This window comes from Tympanuchus pallidicinctus, unplaced genomic scaffold (assembly GCF_026119805.1).
Source record: "Tympanuchus pallidicinctus isolate F22 unplaced genomic scaffold, pur_lepc_1.0 scaffold20, whole genome shotgun sequence".
In the NCBI taxonomy this organism is placed as follows: Eukaryota; Metazoa; Chordata; class Aves; order Galliformes; family Phasianidae; genus Tympanuchus; species Tympanuchus pallidicinctus.
Window position 1 is genome coordinate 1,516,883 of NW_026294722.1, and position 23,059 is coordinate 1,539,941.

General features: G+C 43.3%; 1 protein-coding gene across 1 annotated transcript in view; it reads right to left on the reverse strand.

The window, feature by feature from the left end:
- The window catches only part of BCAS1 (brain enriched myelin associated protein 1), a 36,837-nt gene extending 26,007 nt beyond the window's left edge, over positions 1-10,830 (reverse strand). The window contains exons 1-4 of the mRNA XM_052683892.1: positions 10,757-10,830; positions 10,563-10,644; positions 5,556-6,136; positions 89-247 (exon numbers count right to left, since the gene is read on the reverse strand). Of these exons, the coding sequence (XP_052539852.1) occupies positions 89-247; positions 5,556-6,136; positions 10,563-10,644; positions 10,757-10,825 (891 nt within the window). The 5' untranslated portion in view covers positions 10,826-10,830. The remainder of the gene's footprint in view (positions 1-88; positions 248-5,555; positions 6,137-10,562; positions 10,645-10,756) is intronic.
- Between the last annotated feature and the right edge of the window lie 12,229 nt (positions 10,831-23,059).

Below are 23,059 nucleotides of genomic sequence, written 5' to 3' on the forward strand. Positions count from 1 at the left end.
ACATTGCATTAAGCTGATCATGGCCACATGGGATTTTTTATAAGAAATCAATTTGAACTCCCAGATGAAGAAGAAGAGCAGTGCTTACCAGTGTTTTGAGGAAACTCATGACGGAGTTGTTGTCCACTGCAGTAGCTGCCTGGGAGTTGTCTTGCTTTACCTCTGCCTTTTCAGGCTGCCCAGCAGGGAGACTGCTGACACCTGCTGAGTCCTGCTGGAGGTCCCTCTGGTTGCAGTCATCTATCTCCTAAAAAAACGGGGACAGAGTTCCCTCAGTCTCAGCCTGCTTACTTTGCAGAGGAATGCGAAAGTAACATTTGTGACTTGCATTATGTTCCTCAGAGTCACAACCTTAATTCCAACCATATTTCTCCAGCCTACGTCTTCTGAACAATTGAGCATTTATACAGCTCTTTCCCCTCATTTCTAATATATTCAGCGTTTGTTGTTGATTGGAGGAGCATTGTTCCAAGCTACCAAGTATAACAGAAGTAAAGTTGCAAACAGCATCCCAAACAAAACTGCTTTTCTCTTTCCAAGGCTGAACTTGTGAATAGAAACAAATACTGAGATTTCAGTCTTTGATGGCTCAGTGTCTGATTGTACCATACAAAGATTTCTTCCAACACCCTGTTATATTACAACTCCAGAAATAAATTATCTTGCAAATACAAACATGGTATAGATTAAAAAGAAAAAAGCAACAACTCAAAGTAATGCTTTTGAGCCGGGTTGAGCTGTCTCCTCTTTTTCTGGAATTACATTTACCAGAACCCAAAAATAGTATTACAGTGCTTAAGCACTCACAAGTGTGCAATATTCTTGAAAACCACCTTATTCCTATTCAGACACTGAGACAAATGTCTTTTAGATCAGTTTTGGAGAGCCTAGAGCCCCTTTACAGCAAACTGTTATGCCATTCTGCATTTTTGCTTTCAACCTGCACAGATAATGGCAACACAAGCCTTTCACAGGAGAGATCACCTTAAGACAAGTCCTGATGTCCTACTCAACATCTCTTTAAAGACCAACATTAATAGCATCTAGTTATTAATATCCAAGTCTTACGAATAATATTCTTTCCTTTTGTTCATCTGTACGCCATAAATGTAAGAGTGGATCAGTCACTGTTAGAGAAGTAATTGTGCTCAGCATGGTGGTGACCTGGACTTCACTAAATGGAGCATCCCAGCCATGCTGTATTTCTCCAGAAGCTGTCATCCCCAAAGAGACAGCAGTACACATCTTGTCAGTGGGAGGCACAAGTAGAGGAGCAGTTGTTAGAGCACCAGATACCCAGATGAATCCAGAAATAAAATTAAGGCAAGAAACAGAAGAGCCTGACCAGGTGTCTCTAGTGCACAGCATCTTTGAAATACTGTCTCTCAAGGACTGGCTATAGTTCTAATTAACACCAACATTTAATTTTTTTTTTATTTCCCTAAACTTCCAAATATAAATATTCATTTGATTTTGACCAGAAAAAAATATTGAAGAATATTAAATTGTACTCATGAACCTTTTTCCTATAACCAAGGGATTTAAAAGCAGTATTTTTATAGGACTTTTAAAGAGTCTACTTTTTTGTACATCTTTTAGAGGAGGAGAATAAACATCTATAATTGAGTGAAGACTTCAGGAGGCTAACCTGGCATTAGAAAAAATGAACTTAGAGTGACCAATCTTGATGCAGCTTTTAAGGAGCTAAACAGACAGCTTTACATACAAGAACAGAATTCTGTAATTCTCCACCCACTACGTTCCAAATTTACCCATGAAGAAACACAGCACAGTAGCTCAGAAGTGTAACAGGCTATTTAGGAGTTACTTTCAAGGTCCTAACACAACACTTTGTCCAGCTGCCAGTTAGAGGCCCAAGTAGTTCCAAGAACAATGTGTCCCATGCAGAATGCATGCAGACATGCCAGCTCTGGCAGCCCTTCCTCCAGGGATGCCATCTAAAGAGTGCTGGTTTTATGAAAAAATGCTGGCTCTATTTCAGATATGTAAGGGGCAACAAAAGCATGAGGCAAGAGACCCACGTTCTCAGAGTAGGTGACCATTTAGGCGGAACATACATCACTAAACAAGATTTCATTAACAAAGTGTTTGATGCTATTAAAAAAAAAAACATTTTTACACATGCTCAGATCTGAGCTCTCCCTGCTTAGGCTGTGCACATCATTTAGGAAGAAGAAAGCTGCTAAACATCAAAGGAAACAGTTATTATGAGCAGCAACTACTATCTGAACCTATTGCACAAGTGACAGTCACGACCACTGGCAGTACTAGCAGCGTCTCCCTGCTAATTCTAAACTGCCCAACAAATGTAAAAGCTATTGCAGATTATGAAGAGCTGGAGGCACAGTGTTTCAATCCAGAAATCCCTGCATTCTGGCATGCAGAGCACAAAGATGCCACCAAGCAACCCACGGCACACAGAGCTCCCAGGCCAGGAGTCCCAAGCCAGACCTGCCACTAGATACTGTGATATAACTCAGTCAAAGCTGGCCTTGCATAGATGCAGTGATCCTTCTTGCCTTCATGGGAACACTGCTGTAGGAAGGAGTACAGAGTCAGGTTCAGCATATAAATCAAAGAGAGATAGCATAGAGTCCTACAATAACGCATTTTAAGAGCCATTGTCCAATGACCACAGAAGGCTCTGCAGCAGCTCACTGTGTAAGGCATTGTGCAGGGCCCTGAAGGCAAATACTAATGAAAGAAAACTCTCAGAGTAACAGAAGAAAGTCACCATTAGAAGTTAACAGATCCTGTGCAAATGTTCAATTCATTTCTTCGGGGATCCAAGCTTGGGGGTAATAAACACCTTAAGTACTTACACTGTCATTTTGGTTCAGTCATTAGGAAAACATATCAAAAGAACTGCCAGCACTTTTGTTTGTATGAATCACGGCTCAGTGAAACGTTACAGGCATATAATTTATCTTTTCTTTGGCTTACATAGTAAATGCTTCATGATTTCATGAATTCTGTCCTTGTTTTAATTATGCTGTCTTCTGAATGTAGTTTTGTAGACCACAAAAATAAAGAGTGTTTCACCAAACACAGAATGTTTGTGCAGCTCTTAAGCTACAACTGTGGAATCTCTCTTACTTACCAGCAATGCTGCTTGTTATGTGCTGGCACTCAACTCAGGGAAAGTCGTCTTTTTCTTTTACAAATATTACAAGCCATCATCCAACAAGAAATTAAAGAAACCGTGAGCAGCAATATCTGGATTTTTAGTATGGTTATTTGGTAACAGTTTAGAGTTAAGAAAGTAACAGTAATTAATTTCGATGTGGCCATTTCTCCATCCTACAAGAGAATGAGCAACTCTAGAAGAAACAAAGCAACTGAACTGCAAGGCAGAGCCTCAGCTTTTGTTTTAGGAATGCAGTTGAAGTCTGGCAAATACCAGGAGTGTTCAGCTGCTACTTTTCTCCCAGGAAATGCCCTTGTCAACTGTTTCCCTGTCCCCAGCACATACTCCTTCCTTTGTATATTTGAGGATTGAAAGACAAGAATTATCATCAGAAAATTCAAGGATAAGGTTAAAAATGTCACTTTCCCTTATGATACATTCCTCCAGATGAGCAGTAGTTTTAATTCATCTGAACTAGCAAAAAAGCTTTAGAATTTCTTGTCCTGTCCCCATCCCTTGATGGATGCTCATCAGAAATGCCTGATTGGTCTTTCCCATTCACCAGCAAGTCTGTAACTCAGACTCCCAATTAAAGTCACTTCAGCTTATTTAATTAGAAAACATTTCATGCCATGGTCCTTCCACAGAAAGAACTGTGACCTCTTGCATTCTGTTTACAGTCTCAGCAAAACAGGAAATGATTTGTCATTATAAAACAGACGTTTGCTTGTAAAATATAACTATTCCAGCAAACAGCAAATTTTATGCTGTGTGTTTTAGTCAATATCTGCAGGAGTTTACAACAACAAAAAACTTTGTTGTAATAGCTACAGATAGAAGCAACACATCAGAGAGATTCATTCTGATCCATGTCTGTCTCCGCAGTGAATGACTGGATGTGCTGCTAAAGGCTGAGACTGCAGATGCCTTACAGTAACATGTAGAGATGAGATACTGGTGGTGGGTTATACTTCTGAAACACGATTAAAAGCGTCACCTAAGTCTTATGAACTTATCTTTAAAGATATTTCAATTTTTACATTTATACAAGTAATGAGATCGTATCTATTTTATATTTCCTCAAACGTGAAGTAGAAGAATAGAAGTTAAGAGGTGTTTGGGAATAACATGTACTGTCAGTTCTAGCTGCGAGCATCCTCTGAGCCATGTTCAACATTATTTTAAGCAGCTTCAGTGCAGCAGTGTTATTTGAAAGCCCAAAGTAATCAGATAAAAACCATCACCTTGAAAGTAACATTTAGAGATTCCATTGAGGGGAGGACATGCAGCCAGTGCCTCCTTCCTGTTCCCAGCCCTGCAAGGACTTGCACTAGATCCTAAGTAGTACAGACTGGCACCATTCCAGTGAAACTATTAAGAGCTATGCCACTTACACTCAATCCGAAGACTGAATGTTTTCAACAGTTACCTGCTGAAAAAAAAACCAATCCTACAGTTTTTTTTACTGATTTCAGACTTACCAGGATGTGTAAAAATCTCATCATCCTGTCCTTGAAAAATAGACTTTATTTCAGATATGCTTTGGGGCTGAAGTGAAGCTTTCCTGTAGGCAGCGAACCATACCAGTGATAAGCATGAGAACTGAGATGTTACACTCATTCTGGTAACAAAGAACAGTAACAAATGGACGACTTCTCACCATTTGTCTTCTATTGCTATCTGTCCTTTGGTTTCAGACAAAATGATAGCATTTGGGTTACAAAACAGATACTGCTAGAAGTAACAAATTTCCTTGATGCGCACACTAAACCCAGATCTGTTCTCAGCTCCTCTGCCTGGCAAGCTCTCCATGACAAGCTATCTTATATTGCATTCTCCCCTCCTGCAAAATCAGTCCTAAGGACTGGATTTTTTTTTACTAGAATTTGTGATGACTAATAGTACAAAAGCTTTTACTACATCTTCCTTTAATGGAGCTTGCATGGGACGCAATAAGCAGACGCTGCTCGAGAGAAGCAGCCATTCCACAAGAATTTCTTTAACTATCTGGCGTCAAACTCTAGAAGCACAAGTAACAACTTTACCTTCAGGTATTTTGGCCTTCATTTGTAGATGGCCACTCTTTGCCATTCAGACTACTGAGCGTTAATGCTGTTACCTTGCCTGTGCACAGATCAGAGCTGCTGCTGCCTTGCCGTGGGTTCCCCTCCCAGGGATTACCTCCAGTAATTTTAAGACTGCCAACTCACTCCCTGACCCATCACTGCAACAGGCTGCCCTGTGCTGTTATTTCTAGTTGTCTTTAACTGTGGCATAGGCTTTCCATGCACTTGATTTTGCAGGAGGGGAGAATGCAATATAAGATAGCTTGTCATGGAGAGCTTGCCAGGCAGAGGAGCTGAGAACAGATTTGGGTTTAGTGTGCGCATCAAGGCCCAGCACTTACCTTCTCAGTCGGGATGCTGTTGGAAGCACTCTGCTGTCCAGCTGCCTCTTGTGCAGTGCTGCGTCCGTCAGGAGCACCCAAAAGCTGCCCACCCTCCTGGGCACCCGGCTGCGCTTGGCTCTTCTCCTTCCCCTTCTCCAGTTTGAAGATCTTGTCAAAAAAGTTGACTTGTTTCGGCTTCAGCACAGCCGCATCCTCTCCCTCAGGTGTCCCTGGCACTGGGGGGCTGCTGAGTTGAGGTGCGGCTGCTGGCAGGACCCGCTCTGGCTCTTTATGGGTGCTGGGCTGAGGCGCAGCTGCCGCAGGGGAGGCCGCGCTGTCACTCGGTGCTTTGTTCACGCCGTGCGCCTCCGAGCTGACATCAAGCTTCGCCAATCCAACCGATGAATCCGATGCTGGGTCTTCAGTACGCCCTGGTACAGACCATGAAAACGCAAAGACAGAGCGGTGCTTTGCAGATGGCAGAGCCCTGCTGGCAGCGCTCCCAGCAGCATCCCTGCCCACCACGGCAGCGCTCTGCTCCTTTGTCTTTGGGGAAGAAGCAGCTGCATTATCCCGTGCAACGCTCTCCTTCACAGCCACTGCAAAGAAGTACGAAACAGTAATTATCCCACACAGCAAAGAGGTTGTAAGGGTTGCACAATTAAGCACGGTGACCACCCTCCTTAATAAAGTAGTTTAAGATTGGAGCCCCAGCAAGGAGCACATAGCACAGCTTGTTTAAAGCCCCTGTTGTTTTCTTGCACTGAGCACAAACTGCAGCTTATCTGTAGGGCCAGCTTGTCTGATTTTCCATCCTGTTGTCCCACACTGGTGTTGGTGCAAATTCTATGCTCTGCATAGCCCCTGCTCAGCTGCCAGTGCTGGGTTGTAGCTGAGCTTTTGGGGCACTCACCCTAGCAGGCATGTTACAAGAATCAGCCCCGACGCCTTCAGCATTCTAATCAAGTGGTCTGGGTGAATTCACTTCATCTTACTACTTAATTATACTTAATTATAGCTGGGCAAAATTGTCAGTCTCAACCTAACTTGCTAAAATTCGGTTTAAAAATCGCTGTTTTCAGAGTAAAATTTAAATTATGTGTAGTAATTATTATAATCTTTAGGCAATATTGCATTGCATTGTAACAGAAATGAAACTCCAGTTGCCAATAAAGCTTGCCTAAAGATTTTTTTAGATTGCAAAACCCCAACCTCCTGGTGAGCTTTTCACAGTAGAGTTACACCAGCTTTCCAATAGAGATGGGCCAGTGTGCTGGCATCTCATTATTTACACATTGAGTGAATTTACTGAAATGCTCTCCAGCTGCAAAGGCAACAGCTGTCAAAGCACAGACTGCCACTGCAAGAGTGGCAGCCAAGGCCAGCATCTCAGCAGCCACCAGGAGGCCATGGAATCTGCTTCCAACATTTTACATCTGACATTTTGCTTTCTTATTTTTTTGTGCATGTGCAAAACCTGCAGAGAGGCCCGGAGTTCCTCCATACAACATATTCTGCCCAGTAAACAGATGTTTGTATCTTTGTGCCCTTTAATGAGAAAGTTTCTTGCCCTGAATTGTTACTATTCAAGCAAGAAAATTACTCATACTGGCGAGATTCCTTTGCCAGTAATATTCTTCTACAATGTTCCACCAAAATCAATTTCAACATACTGACATGCAAAGAAAAGGTGCAAATAATTCAGCTCCCATATCTGCTGAGGCATCAGCTACAGTTTCCCAAACCTCCTGTAGTGTTATATGAGACAAGGAACTGAAGATATAACTACTAATTATAGCTGGAAACTTGGGAAGAAAGCAAAAAGCAAACCCACCTCCAGCTGAAGTGGAAAAAAATATGCACTGGAAAATAATTGAAATAAATGCCAAACTTCTGTTTCATGTAATAGATAAAAAACAAAGCACAGTTTTTATTATAAAAATAGAATATAAGATCACCTTCAACAAAAGTAGCTCATGAACCTATCAAGCTACTTTTATCTCTAATTGTAATTGCAGGAATGAAAGACCTGGAAAGCATCGTTGGCATGTGCTCTTCAGCACATCTCTTGTGTCAAAACAGTCCCAAGCACTTCAGAGAAAGTCTGCTCAGACACCAGGCAAAGCAGATCTTCCCACCAGAGAGAGGGTATTAACGTGGTGGGTGAACAGAAGGATTCGATGCATGCCATGTTCACAGCAAACTGCAAAGGAGGAAGTTTTTGAAATCGTATTGTTTGGGTGGAAATGTTGCCACTTTGACAACAACATTTTCCAACCTCTTGACACATTTCATTTCAGCCTTTTTTTGCTCCCACAAAGGTTTTCATTTTTAGCCAAAGCCTCTGTTATTGCCTGGAAACGTTCAGCAATGTCTAAAAGCATTTCTGTGCAGCACCTCCAGACTGCTTTCCTCACTATAACCCAATTTTCTCTGAATCTTGGTTTGCTCTTTATATCCCTAGCAGCAGCTTAAGCCACATTCTGGGTGAACATCTATCTTTAATACTCAGGTTGTACAGTTACATCCTCCAGATTCCTTCTTAAAACACAATCCTTCTCCTTAGCCTTTGTTTGCTAGTCTTCTTTCAGCAGCTGCATTCACCCTCATAGCTAATACTGCCAGGGAACCTCTTCAGCAAGACCTGTGACGTCTCGTGTTTGCAATTTCCTGCTTCCTGCCCTTTATCCTGCTGAGTCTTCCACAGTGCACCTCATTTACAGCTATTGAATGAGGAACAACCTGAATCGCCAAGGTCCTCAGCACAGACACGTCCTGCTGTTGGATGCTAGCGTGTGGTGAACATGCCATAAAACAAGTGCTAGGAGAAAATGGTTCTGTTTTTATTTTGGGGGGTGGGAGGGATGAGAACTCATCTGACCAGGGCATTAAAAAAATATGATCTTACTATCCCTGGCTATTTGAATAAAAACCAGTTACAAAGAGATATTCTGTTTAGCAATGTTATTATAGAACTGCAGCATTATTCTCTTCCTTGGAGGTCAGACAATCACAGAGACAATAGGCATATGTACTCTGCGTGGTTCAAAACCCAGGGATACACTGCTGCTAGCTCTCTCCCCTTCCCCTTGTTGTTAATGGAGCACTTTTATCACTTGAGGTTCAGAAAGGCCAGCAGCAGACATTAGAAGTCATTATCCTTTTGCCACAAAGAAAGATGGCAAGAAGATGTAAAGGAGCCATTGTATTTAAATGGATTTAAAAGCAGGAAAAGGTGGATGATAGCACTGTGCAATGCCTGCAGCCCAGAGAATCAGGAGAAGCAGGAAAGGCAAGCAGTGGAAAGAATCCCTAAGCCCACACATCTGTCAGCCTGTTTGAGCACAAGCAATGAAGTCCCCAACCTGCTCACCCAGATGTGAAGCAGATGGTGATGGGGCTCTCCAAAACAGCATCACTTCCCCTAGTCATATTAAGTTAACTTCCACAACTCCATTTTTTCATTATATTAGCAGATATAGATTTCATACACTCATTTATCAACTCTATCATTTAATGCACAGCACGTGGTCATATCTGGCAATGTAACAAGATGAAGACCACAGACATATCTGTTATCACAGCCTACTTGCTTCACTTGCCTTTTGCTGCATGAAATAAATAACTGCACTATTTTTTGCCCTTTCCTCTCCCAATATCAACCAGATTTTCTTGATTAAATTATGAAATCTGGCATGATTTCAGTGGTATCTAAGCAGTAAATGATTCAACTATTCCTTACACATTAATAAAATTACGGAGTAATATCAACATAGCCTAGTCCAATTCTGCAGCTTGCTAGTTAAACTTGTTTAGTAATTACATTAATTGAGGAAACCATTCAAATAAAATAATAACATATGCTTAATTTTACATGTTAAAATTAAAACATGCACTTACTTCTTAAGTCTTTACCTGGCTTTTATTTACTGCCCAGATCTCCTCTGGTTTACACTAGCAGGAGCACACAATGACAGGCTTGTAGTTTTTAGTGGGCAGCCATTTCAATTGACTTCTTTTAGCTAGGTGGCATTAGGAAATTTAGCAGGGAAAGGGGCATTCTGATTGTAATCAGTACCATCTGCTTATTTCCATACCAGACTTGATTATTTTTGTCTACATTTAGATTTTTTCAACTGGATGTAACAGGCTGAGAAGTTTCTCTTAAAAACGAATAATAGAATAATATTTTCTTTCCTTACTGAGATTGGAGGGAATTGTTGGCTTTCATTATATTCTGAGACTAGAAAGAAATCTAACGCAAGGAAAATAGTGGTAGAATTAACTTGGCTGGATCTGCAGAGACATGAACTGAAGCAATGCTGCAACAGTGAGTGCTGCTTAATACGGCTCCAGAGCCAATGAGAGGTAGCAGGAGAAATTAATGAGGTGCTGAAATGTAAGGGGGGAGAGAGAGAGGGAGACATCTGAGGCTGAGAGCAATTGCCCACCAATATGTGGAGACAACATTTCAAAACTGCTCACAGCCCGATTTTTAGCACTTAGGCCATGTATTTCACAGCTGATATTCGGAAAGGATGTGAACAAGGAGAGCAGGGCTGAGCTGTTGACAGGCACCTTTTCTTGGAGCCCAGGATCCAGCCTGCCTCCAGTAGCATCATATGCCAGCCTGGTTGCTGCCCTGCTATGCACATCATGAAATAGGTGAGAAATGGAATGCTCTTACTGAGGCAGTGACTTACCCACATCCCTCCAAAATCACCTGATACCTCTCTTCCTTTTCCTGTTCTTTATTTCATACAGGAAAACACTGCACAAGAGCCAAGCCATGCTGGATTCCGTTCTATTTCCAAACTAACAATCACAATTTACACATAAGGGTATATCAGCCACAATCAAACCGTGCTTGCCCTGTAATATTTCGTGCTGAGCAGACTCAGAGGTAAGAACTAAAACATGAGTTCATCACTTAACCTGAGACCATACATCAATACTTATTGTTGCTCCAGCATAAAATTCTCTCTTTCATAGCAAAAAGAGACTTAAACGCTCCCTAGTGCATACCTCCACCATTCATTGCAGGAGAATGATCCTGGGCAAATACAGCAGATCCATTTTTAACAGTTGCAGGAGATTCAGGTAGAGCCTGAAATACCAAACAAAACAGTTCTTAGGATTAGATACACCATGAGATTTGAAACATAATAACTGCAGTAAGTTACAGCCAAGGAAGGTGAATGTGGGCAGCTCTTAATTACCTGATAGCTTATTACTGGACACGGGCAATCTCCTTCAACTTCCTCTGGGGCACTCCCTGTGTTCCCCATAGTTCCTATGAAGTGAAGAGGAAAGAAAAGTATTATTTTTCTTTCTCATTTATATCAGTTTACCAAGTAATTCAAATGGAGAGACAACCAAGGTCAATAGACTTTGATAGGCTGCTTAAACTCCTGATAAGCTCCACCTGTTTTCTCAAAAACACCTGCCCTAGTCGTCAGCCTGCATCAGCAGGGTGTTCCAGCCTGGTTACTCACATGGGCTCACAGCTGCTTACTGGAAATGCCATGGATTACGTTCTTCTTTCTTGAAGAAAAGCGGAGGCAGTCACACATTGTTTGTTAGGACTCATTAGACAGGAAAGAATTGGAGTTAATAGGAAAATGAGGTGAAAAAGACCAAATTATATGAAAGAATTACAGCAGCTTTGTGGAGGTTTACATTTTTGCTGTCGCTTTTTAAATAACAAGAGAGAAAAAAAAGTAGATGCCCATGGCTATGAAATGTGGGGTGGCTTTGCTACTCAGCTGCAGTTCGTAGATGACCTGAGTGGTGTTCCCTGGGCTAGCTGCAGCAAGGCAAGGCCATGAATCAGCCCCCATGGTGTTCACTTACAGTCCTGGATGTGTTTTTAGAGCTTTTTGCATCTTGTGTTGATACAGCTGCATCACTGCTGCCCGTATTTGGCAGGTGTAAGACCACTTCTCGTGTCTGTACATGTTGGAGTCAGAGCTCTGACTGCAATTTGAGAATAATTTTAGCTAGTTAATTACCATTAGCTCATTAGATAATTAAAAAATTTCAGTCTGAAATACATTTATGTACCCTCTGAATTCTTTGGGACCAGACACATTCCCTGCAAGTGGCAGAAGGTTGAATATAGAGGAAGGTTCCTGCTGGCTTTGGCTTAGGTTATGCATTAGGCTTCACCAGTGAACAATAAGGGGAGACCTTTCTGAGCCAATCCCTGATGGAGGAAGGTCTCCAAAGAGAGGAAGGTTGAGGGCTGCAGCCAGTTCTAGCCCCAGGGCATAATGCTGGACTCCTGGCATGGGCACCGTGAGTGCCAAGTGTCCAGTATTGCTTTGCTGAACGTCTGCATCGATCAGGGAAGTCGTAGTGGCACGGTGGAACAACTCCTTCCTTAGTGCCTTCATTAAGCAGCCATTGGCAATTGGAGAAGAGGAAAAGCATTGTTCCTTAAAAATTGAATCTCCGAATCAGGAGGAAGCTCTGATTTCAGCCTATACCTCCAGTGTCTGCTTCCAGTTATTGTTTCAGATGGTGGGTTCTTGCTAACCGCAGTCCATGTGCAGAGAAATTCAGGTCTGGTTTCTATTTTATGCTGCATCGTAGTTGATGTGAAATACAAACTGGGCCTCTCTTCAGGCCTGCTTTTGTCCTCTGAGTGCCCAGTGCTGAGCTGGACACCAAATGATCCCCACCAAAAGATGCTGAGACACGAACTGCAGCTGCATACAGTTGAGAATCACCACACTGATAGCAGCTGTAGCACTGAGCCTTGATTTCAGATGCAGAGTTATTTTTTGTGGGTTTTATCTTCTCAGCTGATATTTCCACTATAAATCAGAACTTCTGATTTATTGTGGAAAACAGCCAACTTCCCCCCCTGGATGTACAATGGCCTCTTGTCCTTGCTACATAGTTCTGTTTCTTAGCAACATTGAATATTATTCTATTGGAAGAGAAGAAAACAAGATTCAAATCCTACTGCTTACTCTCAGTGGTAAATTTAGTATCTTGTTGAATCTGGAGGATTTACTTTTGTTTTCCATTCCCAAGGCCTCCTGGTTTATGCCAGGAGACAACTTAAGCAGTGGATGGAATATTTGCAGGCTGCATGCTTCCATTTTCGTGTGCACTATAAAACCAGTGCATATCTGAGAGAAACAAAATCCTGTTTTTTTCTTATTTATTTCTACAATGATTTGTAGCTTGGTTCTCAATTGCTCCAGTTTCCTGTTGATGCAGCTCTATTTGCATCAAATAAGTTATCTTTAACTGATAGAGAACAGAGATCACAGGCTCTGATCTCTGGTGTGTTTTTTCCTGGGAGAAAAATTACCCATCTTCTGCAATCAAGTATATAATACTGATCGAAATAAAACGCATACAGTGATTATGGGGGCTTTTAAAATATTACCCCTCACAAGAAGCCAGAAAAGACTCACAGGCTATTTTTGCTAAAAGACTGGGACTAACTTGCTGTGTAACTGCCCTGGAATACATCCCAGAAGACAGAGCTCCACCATGCATGCACACACATGCATGTATATAATATTTTCAGAATTCTACCTCCTTGCAACAGCAGTTGATTATTGCATTGGGATTTAAATGGTGTAAGCAGTATTATGACTGCCTTTTTAGCATGCTCTGGGGCAAAGTGGAAACAGAATGACGGCAAATCTGTGGCTGTTCCTCACAGCACTGAACTCATATCTGGTCCAGACTCTCCAGTAAAATCAGGAAGATTTTCATGCATGTCTGTTTCTGCCTTATTTTAACGAAAAAAATGAAAGATCACTGCCACCTACGGACAAAACTGAGAATCGGCAGAGGGGATATCGTACAAAATGGTATCAGGGCAGAGATTCGAGAAGCCAATTGAGCAGTGTCACAGAAACTCACTTCTGGCATCGCACCTAGGAGTTGCCGCTGCAGAGACTATGACTATTTATATTGTATTATTAATCATGGCTATTCATGAGTGCTGCAGGACCGATCGGTGCTGCTGGAAGATGCTCATGAAAGCAGGAAGGGATCCTGATGCAAGAACACGTTTTTAAAGTGTGAACAAACCCTCAAAAGTTGAGAGGAAATGGAGTCAGAACATTCTCACCCTTGGGGTTCTTTTCTAGATAGGGATTTTGTGATTAACTTCCAAAGATATTATTTACCCTCACGGGGGGTGGGGGGGCTCACAGCCCTGCTGGAATGTAACCGGACTGGTTTGGAAGGAACACTGCCAGTCTGCAGCTCAGACACAGCTCAGAAACCCTTCCCTGCCCAGATAATGTTTCACTGCTCCTATCATAGTAAAGAAAAGAATCCAAATGTCAACTTGTACTTTAAAGATTATTTTTATGTTACACGAACTGTAGAATGCCTCAAGCATGAACTCCACACTAGGTAAAATTTGCTGTTTTCCTCTCATTCTCAAAAGGCTTTGTTTTGCTCTCAACAGTGCAGTAAGCATTTTGAGAACTAAGAAAATTACTGCAAAATCTGTGGTCTGCTGGGCACTCTGGTTAAAGCCAGGTGCTGACATTCACAATATATTGACCAACCTACAGCACTGCAATCACCTGTGTCACACTATTTGTTAATATAGAAAGTACAAGCAGATTCCACTGATTCCTCACTAAGACTTGTCATATGTTACACTTAAATGTCAGAAGAGAACAAAGATCAACTTCAACCAGTTCACTTTGTGTATCATTTCATTATAGATATGTCTGCTCCGTAAGCATTGGAAAAAGACCAAGAAAACCTTGCATAATTTCCCCAGGCAGTGATGGACCTAACATGCACCAATTCACACAAAGAGCATCTATATCATGTCCTCAGGGTGAGGGCTGGATCCAGTACTCTCCAGCACCTCTCTATAGCCTGCCTCTTGGGAATGGGTAAATATGGGGCTGTGTCCAGGCAGGGAAGCATTGCTCCTGCTGTGATGCAAGTGGAGCCAGGCAAGCAGAGGGTTTAGTCTGTCTCCTTACCTTTCTTCTGTGCAGATCTCAATTGCTCCCTGGCAGGAAAAGATAACTCAGACACGTGCTGGGTATGATGAAACCAGGCGACAACTAAATCTAAGGATTGTCAGTGACCATGGAGGAGAAATGAACAGACAATGGACAGCAAAATGACAGAAGGAAGGATTGAGTTGACTCACCCACAGCAAACAAGAAACACCCAAGAACAACTCAAGCTGCAGCCAGGCAGCTGGCCGTGCATTCAGGACATGCAAAATTACAGTCTTTGAGGCTCTGCAGGCAGTTTTAATACAAACCCTTCAGCCACTTTGCATTGTAGTCAAATGGGAAAAGCAAAATTGTTCAGACATTCACACCCCAGTTTCAGGGTGGGAACAGCTCAACAATGGCACAGAGGTGAACAATCCCAACCCGGATGGTAGAAACACTCTATCAGAAAGCAGATCCTTTTATTCTTCTGTCTTTGCAGAAAATACGAACGCACAGAAAGGGAAAATTCGTACTAAATATGTTAATGCCTAAAAATAATAAGTTGAGGACTTGTTGGAGCTCCCAGACCCCCTTAGCAGGAAGCACATGCAGTACCCAAGTGTGGGACAGAAGTGGCAGCAGAAGAAGACCAAAAGCAAAGCCAAGAAGAGCACAGATGAGAGCAGAAGTAGCACAAGTTACCTCAGGGAAGGCACCCAGCACTCAGGGACCAGCACTGCTTGGGGCAAGGAGCTGCTCGCGTCCACAGCTCTGCCCTGCTCTGCCCCAGCCCTGGCACTGTGCACACAGTGGGTGCAAACACACAGAGGGAGGGGTACTCCTCCTTCCCAGCCCTTTGTGAAGGGTGTTCTGTTCTCCCTGGCCACCCAGACCTGTACAAATGCATACCTAAGTTTATGGCTTTGTGGACAGCCATTGCCTGTTGGTGCTGGAAATTGTGGCTTTGGGATGGACACATGAAAACCACTTCCAAACATGGGTGTTTCTCACAGTGAGGAATAAAAAAGTGAATTTAATGGCATGGCTCTTTGCTGTACTTAAAGAGGATCTTCATATCCTTCTAGTATGCAACTGACCAAGCACTTACATCTTAAACCTACTGGCACAATGTGCTCATCCCTCATGCGAGTCACTGAGCCCACACTGGGGTGCCTGAAGCAGGAATGGACCTTTTTCTTCTGTGCATTCATGCCTCCTCATAAAATAAAACTGTTGCAAGAGCTGGGGGTTCCCAGAGGTTCTCTTTAGGCTTGCTTTCATCCCAGCCTGCTGTACACAGATTGCTTAACTGTCAGCTTCAAGTGTTCAAATACATTAATCAGCTTGTTTCAAGTTGGGTTATCCACAGAGTATGTGTCTCAAGAAAGAATTAAGTTACAGTACCACTGCAATACCCTCAAATTTTCCCTACTGACCTGCTCCTATCATGCAGGCAGCACTGTTTCTCTGTATCACTGTTTTTTGAACGTAATTTTGTTACTAGCCATGATAAAGAAACAGAAACAGATCTGTAACAAGGGTGATGTGCTGGCAGCTGGTGGTTGCAGGTGTTTCAGATGATGACAAAGAAAAAACATACATGAAAGCAGTGCTTCAGATTACATCCACCAGCTCAGCAGTGTGGGAAGATGAAGGAATATTCTGATTCCTTCAAGTTTTTGAGCATTAGGTCGAACACCTTTGTCATTTTTTCTTTATTTCATCATTTTAGATGCTGCAAGCCTTTGTCTACAAGCTCAGAAGATACCCAAATTCAGTCTCATTATCCTGTCCATCCTGTGTCTGGATGATACGTGTCATGGTGGCCAGCAAACTTACTGCAGGCTCAGGCACAAAACACCAGCTTGGCTATAAAATCAGTCATCCAGTCAGTGACTCTGGGCCTGCTCCTGTTTGCTTTTTATTTTGGTCATTCACATTGCATTTAATTATTGTTATGAAATAATTTTGAAATGCAACATGTAATCATTTCTTTCCACAAATACTTCATTCCTTTTAAAATGTCAGCAAGATTCAGTATATGCTTGCAATGTATTTTGATTTCCTTGGATTTATTGCTCCTAAAGAGTTATCAAAGTCAGACACAACTTAATGAGCATCATATACTTACCTACCTTATGGCATATGCTGTGAATATAAGCAAGACTCCACTCCCTTTCAAGAAACGTTATTCTTAGAACTGACTGGTAACCAGATGGCAGCATTGCTGAAGGGTGTCTGCTTGCTTTCCTTTATTTGCCACAGCCATAGAGACATCCTGTGTGTTCACCAAGGGCAGACCAGAGGTGCCCATGGTGAAGCACTGCCTGCTTCACTGTTCTGGCAGAGATGGAGAGATGAGCAGCAGTACAACCTCAGCAATGCCAGAGGGAGCCAAAAAAAGGAACTGCAGAACAGCCAAGGGAAGGAAAAATTAGGCAGTAAACCAGGTGAATTTTGACAGCTTCAGACAAAACACCAATGATACTTTGACTCAGCCTTTCCCATTTTAATCCCAATAAGATGAGTGAAGTGAATCATGGGCTTCCTCTTTCTTTCCCACAAGGGAGGACCAGCCCAACATTCACACTGCCCAATTTCCCCGTTCCCAAGGCCCGTCAGCCACATCCAGTCTCGTGCCAGCTGAGAAGGAGGAGTGGGTTGGATGGACAGGCATAGCGTGACACACAGGGCTCAAGGTCTGAAGGTTTGCCCTGGTATGCTGGCTGAGTAACATCTGTAAGCACCATGTTGTGAAATAGACGTTTCATGTGCAGTGAAAAAACCCGGGTTCATTGAGTGCAATTTCATTCCTGGCCAAGACTACAGCAGAAAGGGAAAATTAAGTATATTTTTGCCTTGTTTAGCCAAAGAAAGAGGCTGATCTCTCGGGATTAGAGATCTGCATTAGTGATGTGCTGGAGTTGGTGAGATAGAACTGTTTCTCATGGTAACTGGATAAATCCATCAGGAGCTACGTAACCACCTCCCTTTCTGTGGTTTTCAGCTGAATCTAGATGTCCAAACCACATCTAATATCATCCATCAGTCTCAATGGGAATTTTCTGCAATGAGAATGTTTGCCCAGTGCAACACTTGGTACCCTGTTTCAGAGAAAGCTGTCCCTGCATGTTGGTACAGTCATCTCAGAGACTGGGAGAGACCCCAGCTTCTAACACTTCAGTGCGGGTGGTAAACAGCAAAGGGCACAGAGTGAACCTGAGGCCTCAAATGCAGCCTTGCATTTCTAGGACACTTTGAGTGAGACCTCTGCAGTTCTGCTCAGTCAGACCAGCAGAAGTTCCTTCAGTAACCCATCGCAGAACAGGTTTGCAAAAGCTTCCAAGCAATCCAGTGTGAGGTTGTTGCAGACCTGGGGCTTCAGCAGCTGATACACCCCAAAATAGGACACAGGCACTCCTGTACACCTGGAATGAAGTTAATAATCCTTGGAACAGATGTGGGCTTGAAGGATGGTGCAGAGATAGAGTCAGCCATCATCCAGCTGTGCAGATATCTTCTCCTTTGAGAGCAGGTGCTGTCCTGAGCCAGACTCCGAAGAGTGCATCTGAAGTCCCGTCCCTCCAAAACCTGTATGTCTAACTGAGAGTAACAGGGAAAACTGTTTCTACTTAAGTTCTGCTTAGAATCTAAAGTTTATTGGATCTGACTCCTTTACAGTTAGCAATTCCTACTTATTACTAAGAAATCATGCTTTCAGCAATTAGGTTTCCCCCACTGTCTCATATTAATTGTTGAATCTGTCTTGTATTTAGCCAGTGCAGCCTGAATGGGTAATGAAAGGCAGTGAGTAATTGCTTCAGTGCAGGGAGCCGTGTGGGTAAACCAGCAGTAATCAGTACCATGCTCACAGCTTCGCAGTGGCTTCGGTGAGCACAGCTGTGGCTGCAGTTGCTGTGCTCCTGCTCCAAAGCAATTCCACCAGGCTCGGAGGAATCCCTCCGGCCTCACTGCAGTGTGAAGGCAGAATCTGGCTCACGTTCAGCTGACGCACCATGAGGAATGAGAGCCATTCGTCAGACAGCTTACCGGATGGAACCAGAACGTGATTTTCCAAGCCGTGTGTCTCAGCCTCTGGTTTCTCCAGAGGGTCATTGTGGTTCACAGTGCCGATGGAGGAGGAGGATTGGTAATCTGTTATTCTCTGCTTTCCTCATCACAACGTCAGGCTCCTGATGCCGCTATTTTTTTTTTTAAAGAGGGAGAATTACAAAATATATATCAGCCATTTCTTCATGTGGGAGCTTCTGGAACAAAGAAAGGTTACTGTGTCAGGATTGAAACACAGAGGCATTGTACATATAGCTCCTTAGTGGGTGGGACAGGCATCTGAACTACAATTATTCTCCTGTATGAGCATTTTATGTTTCCATCAAATATGCACTGATGGTAACAATACTATGTTAAATATTTCACTTCATTAATACAGCTTCTGCAAAGGCTGCCTCATTGCTTTCGGCAGCTGTCACAGCTTAGGAGCCTGCAGGATGCACAGTACCCCATCAGTCTATCACCCTTCCTCCTCCCAAGGCTGAAATATGAAATGTGAGGAGCCTGGAGTACTCAAAAAGACTTACTATAGACAGTGTGTACTATGCTTTGCTTTACGGAGAAACTAGTGAGGTCACAAACTGTGAACCTGCAGCTGCACCAGTGGTAAGAGAAGCAGCTTATGAAAGAGGGTGCTTGACCCATGTGGATCATATCTGTGATGCTCTGCTGTCCTTAGAAGGAGCCAGGTATGGGGCCAAGATTGCCCCAGTGGATGAAGGGATGGGATGGTGTGGGGTTCCACCCTAAATTTCCAGCAAAATGCAAGTCCCCCACATCAGATTTTGTCTTGGCAAAGGCCTGGTGCCAGATGTGGGCAGTGACCTGGTGCTAGCAGTCCTGCCCTCTGCCATGGTTTAGATCCCCATCAGCCCTCATGTCTTTGGGCTGAGATACCTCCCACTGACATTCCTTCTCCAAGGGATCAGTGCTGAAATCACAGCTCTCTGATATTAATTTTGCAGTAAGGACTAATGTTCCCTGAGGCAGAAATGAAACTGCATCGACTTTAATTTGTCACATCTCAAGTTCCAAAAAAAGGACATCCAGACTCTCAAAGAAATACAGAGACTTTTTTTTCCATTTCAAAGATGAACCCGAGCCCAGCTGATGTCTTGCTCTGCAATAGCTTGTTAAACTGCTTCCCCTGGATGTCATTTTTTCAAGGTGGCAACTCAATGCTGAATCTTTACTTCTCTGTCCTTTAGGACCAGTTGCAATGACTTTCTCCTGCCTGCTGCCCCATTGCAGACCTCATAGCACCAGAACTGCAGTTGGCAGCCAAGTGTTGGATGGCAGGCTTCTTCCTGAATTCCTTGGTAAACATCAGAGGGTTTGTCTGAACGGAGGTACTGTGTTAATCTGTCACAATATTCTACATTACATTAGCAAGTGGATTAGAGGTGCTGAAATAAATGTAATAGCAGGTTTTTCTTGCAGCACAGGTGGGCTTGTGGGATTTAGGAAACACATTTTTTGCAGTCGGACTCTTTGGAAGCAGCTCATTATGTAGATGCATGATCAAAATAGCATTCACTTGTATTTCATTGATTTTTAATGTCGTAAACTTTAGATGCACCCCCATTCTATGTCTCTATATTGTTGAGATTACAAGTGCTGTGTTATAATGTCAAGAAGCCTTGTGTATTCTTAAGAATCAACACTTAGGAAACACAATAAAACAATGTGGGTGATAGCAGAGTGAGTAATGCTCTCAGGAGCAAGCCAATTGTGGATCAGGTAAACAAACGAAGCCTGGGAGTAAATGTGGGTTGGGTGAAAACACCTAACAGTCTTGTTGGTACAGAGCAATTGCACTTTGCCTTTGGGACAGGTGCCAATGGGAATGTCCCCAAGGTAGAAAAGCATGCCTGCTGGCTAGCTGCAGTGGTGGCTTGGGCGGCACTGGGCAATGTGCAGAGGTGGTCTGGGTGCTGCCAGCCCTCTGCTGCTTCTCCAGATCCAGATGGGAGAGCTGCTGCTGCCTGCAGCCTCTCCTAAAGGTCCCAAGCATGGAGCAGGAGCTCTGGAGAGGTGATGGGTTGCTCATTGTGAGCACAGGACAGGCGTCCTCCTGTCTGCACCAGGCTGTGCTTGGGTGCTCATGTGGAGATGTATGGATAAGTGAAGTTACAGCATAGGCTGACTGTCAGTCTTAGTGCCATAGGAACTCCACAAAGGCAGGTGTGAGATGGCATGGTCAAAGCACAGCCATCCTGGATTTATAGGCATCTGTTCCTATTCAAGGAGTGCCAAGATTTTACCTCAGATTTCTGCTGAGAAATTCAGATTTCTGCCAGAAGGAATTCATTCTTTCCTAACAAACATCTCTTCCACTGCAGAGAAGCAAGCATCCACCTGTATGCCTCCAGCTGTCAGCAGGAATACTTACCTGGGGGAGGTGATAATCTATTTCACATCTTTTCACAATAACAAAAGGCTTATTGCCAGCTTTGCCCCTTTTATTCCTCACCACCTTATCCTCTTTAGCCTCACCGTCCCTCTGCACGGGGTGGGAAGCCACCTAGGCTGATGTGTGTATGGCACATAATGCAGGGCAATGTGATTCGGAACTGTGATTTCTAAGAATGGCATTAAAAAAGTTGTGGCTTCTCCTATTGACTTCTGTAGAGAAACACTGCTCTGTTGCATTATAAAGAGCAGAGATTGGGCTGCTGCTGCTACTGAGGTGGTTCTTTCATGGATAGAAGCCAGTTTGCTCGATGCACTTAATTTTAAATTACCAATGCATTCAATTATACTCGATTACTAACACAACTTTAGAAGTGGGGTTTTTTTTATTATTATTCTCAATTAGAATGAGGATGGCAACACTGAAATAAATATATATATAGTATATATATATATATAACCACTATATATATATATATAAACACAACTCCCAGAGTGCAGCCATTCCGAAACAGGAAAACGTAGGGGGAATTTGCTCCTATGGAAGCACTTTCCCCATTCCGGCCGCAGAGGAGCAGCAGTGAAGGCGGTTCCTGCTGTCCCACCCCGGCAGATGGCAGCGTGCGAGCGCCGCGAAAGGACAGAGCCCAAAGCGGAGGGATGGGGCATCCGAGCTGCCCAGCTCCGGGATCCGCAGCGCGGCATCCATCCGTGCGGATCAGTTCGATCTGAGATCGCTTTGGATCCGAACTTTGCTGCTGTGTGACCGACTGAAAGGAAGTGGCTGAAGGGGCAGAGCTGGGAGTGCTGCAGATGCTGAAGCTGAGTTCTGCCAGTGTCCGTGTGCATCTCAGCAGGTAATCAGGGACGTTTTGCAAAGGGAGGTTAATAATGGAGCATCTGTTCCTGACCTCCCGCATGAAAGAGAGACCTCAAACCAAAGCCATGTAAATAATGAGCATTCCAGCTCAGTGAGTGAAAAAATTATTCAGAGATGACTCAAAATGAAAATATTTCCCCCCCAAAAAAAGGGAAAAATAAATCTTCGGTTCATCTAGATCATCTGGAAGACTTTATTTGACCAGAAACTATGATTAAATAGGCCATATTGAATTCATTTCAAAAGAAAATAAAAGCCCTCAAATTAAACAAAACAAAACGCAAAAAGAAAAAGGAAAAAAAAAAATAAAGAAAAAAGCCACAAAACAAATGTCACAAAATTACAAACTGAGAACAAAACCTTTGAATTCATTGGAATACTTTTCCTTAACTTTTTTCTTCCAGGACTTAAGCAGCTTCATCCACATCTAGGAACAAGTTCCCTCCAGCTCTTTCCTGATGAAACAATTACCTGCTGAAAACAAGTGGCCCGTTCTCATTAATCACGGATGCGATTACTCAGCTCAGAGTGTGGCACTCACACTTCCTACACATCTGCCATGCAAACTGACCCAAATCCTTTGTATTCCTCTATTTACACATTGGCTGAGCCCACATGTAGCAGCACAAGACCTAAATCCCCGAGGGGAGGCAGACAGGCAGAATGTCATCCTCTATTACCATTGCTGTGACAGCAGATATGTAATTCTTGCCCTTGTGCATATTTACAGAAGGAATGCCCTCAGTCAATGGGAGCCTGTTTTTTGGCAAAGCCTTTACTGAGTGCTGCTACTGCAAATTCTGCAAGTGGAATTGGGAGAACGTATGCCTTGCTGGTTATAGCCACAGATGCAGGCAGCTGGACTGAGCACCGCTGCTCTACTACAGGCAAGGATTCCCAGGGGCTGAATTCCCACCTGAATGGCATTTCCCATTTCCCAGTGAGCTGGGAGAGCTGCAGGAGGTAGCAGCCAGCGGTGTGAGGCAGAGGGGAGATGTGTGAGGGACACTGTTGGGGAAGCAGTATCTGGGGAGGCAAAGAGTGTCAGCCAGCACTTCCCCCTGATGCTGCCTGCTGTAATGGTGAGTGATTCACAGGGAGTGCCTGCAATGCTGCTGCTGCTTTGCATTTCACTTTCCCCATCAATCTGATTAGAAAGGTCAGCTACACTTGTCACAGGGTGAGCCATTTCAACCAGCATTTCTTATGGACTTGGG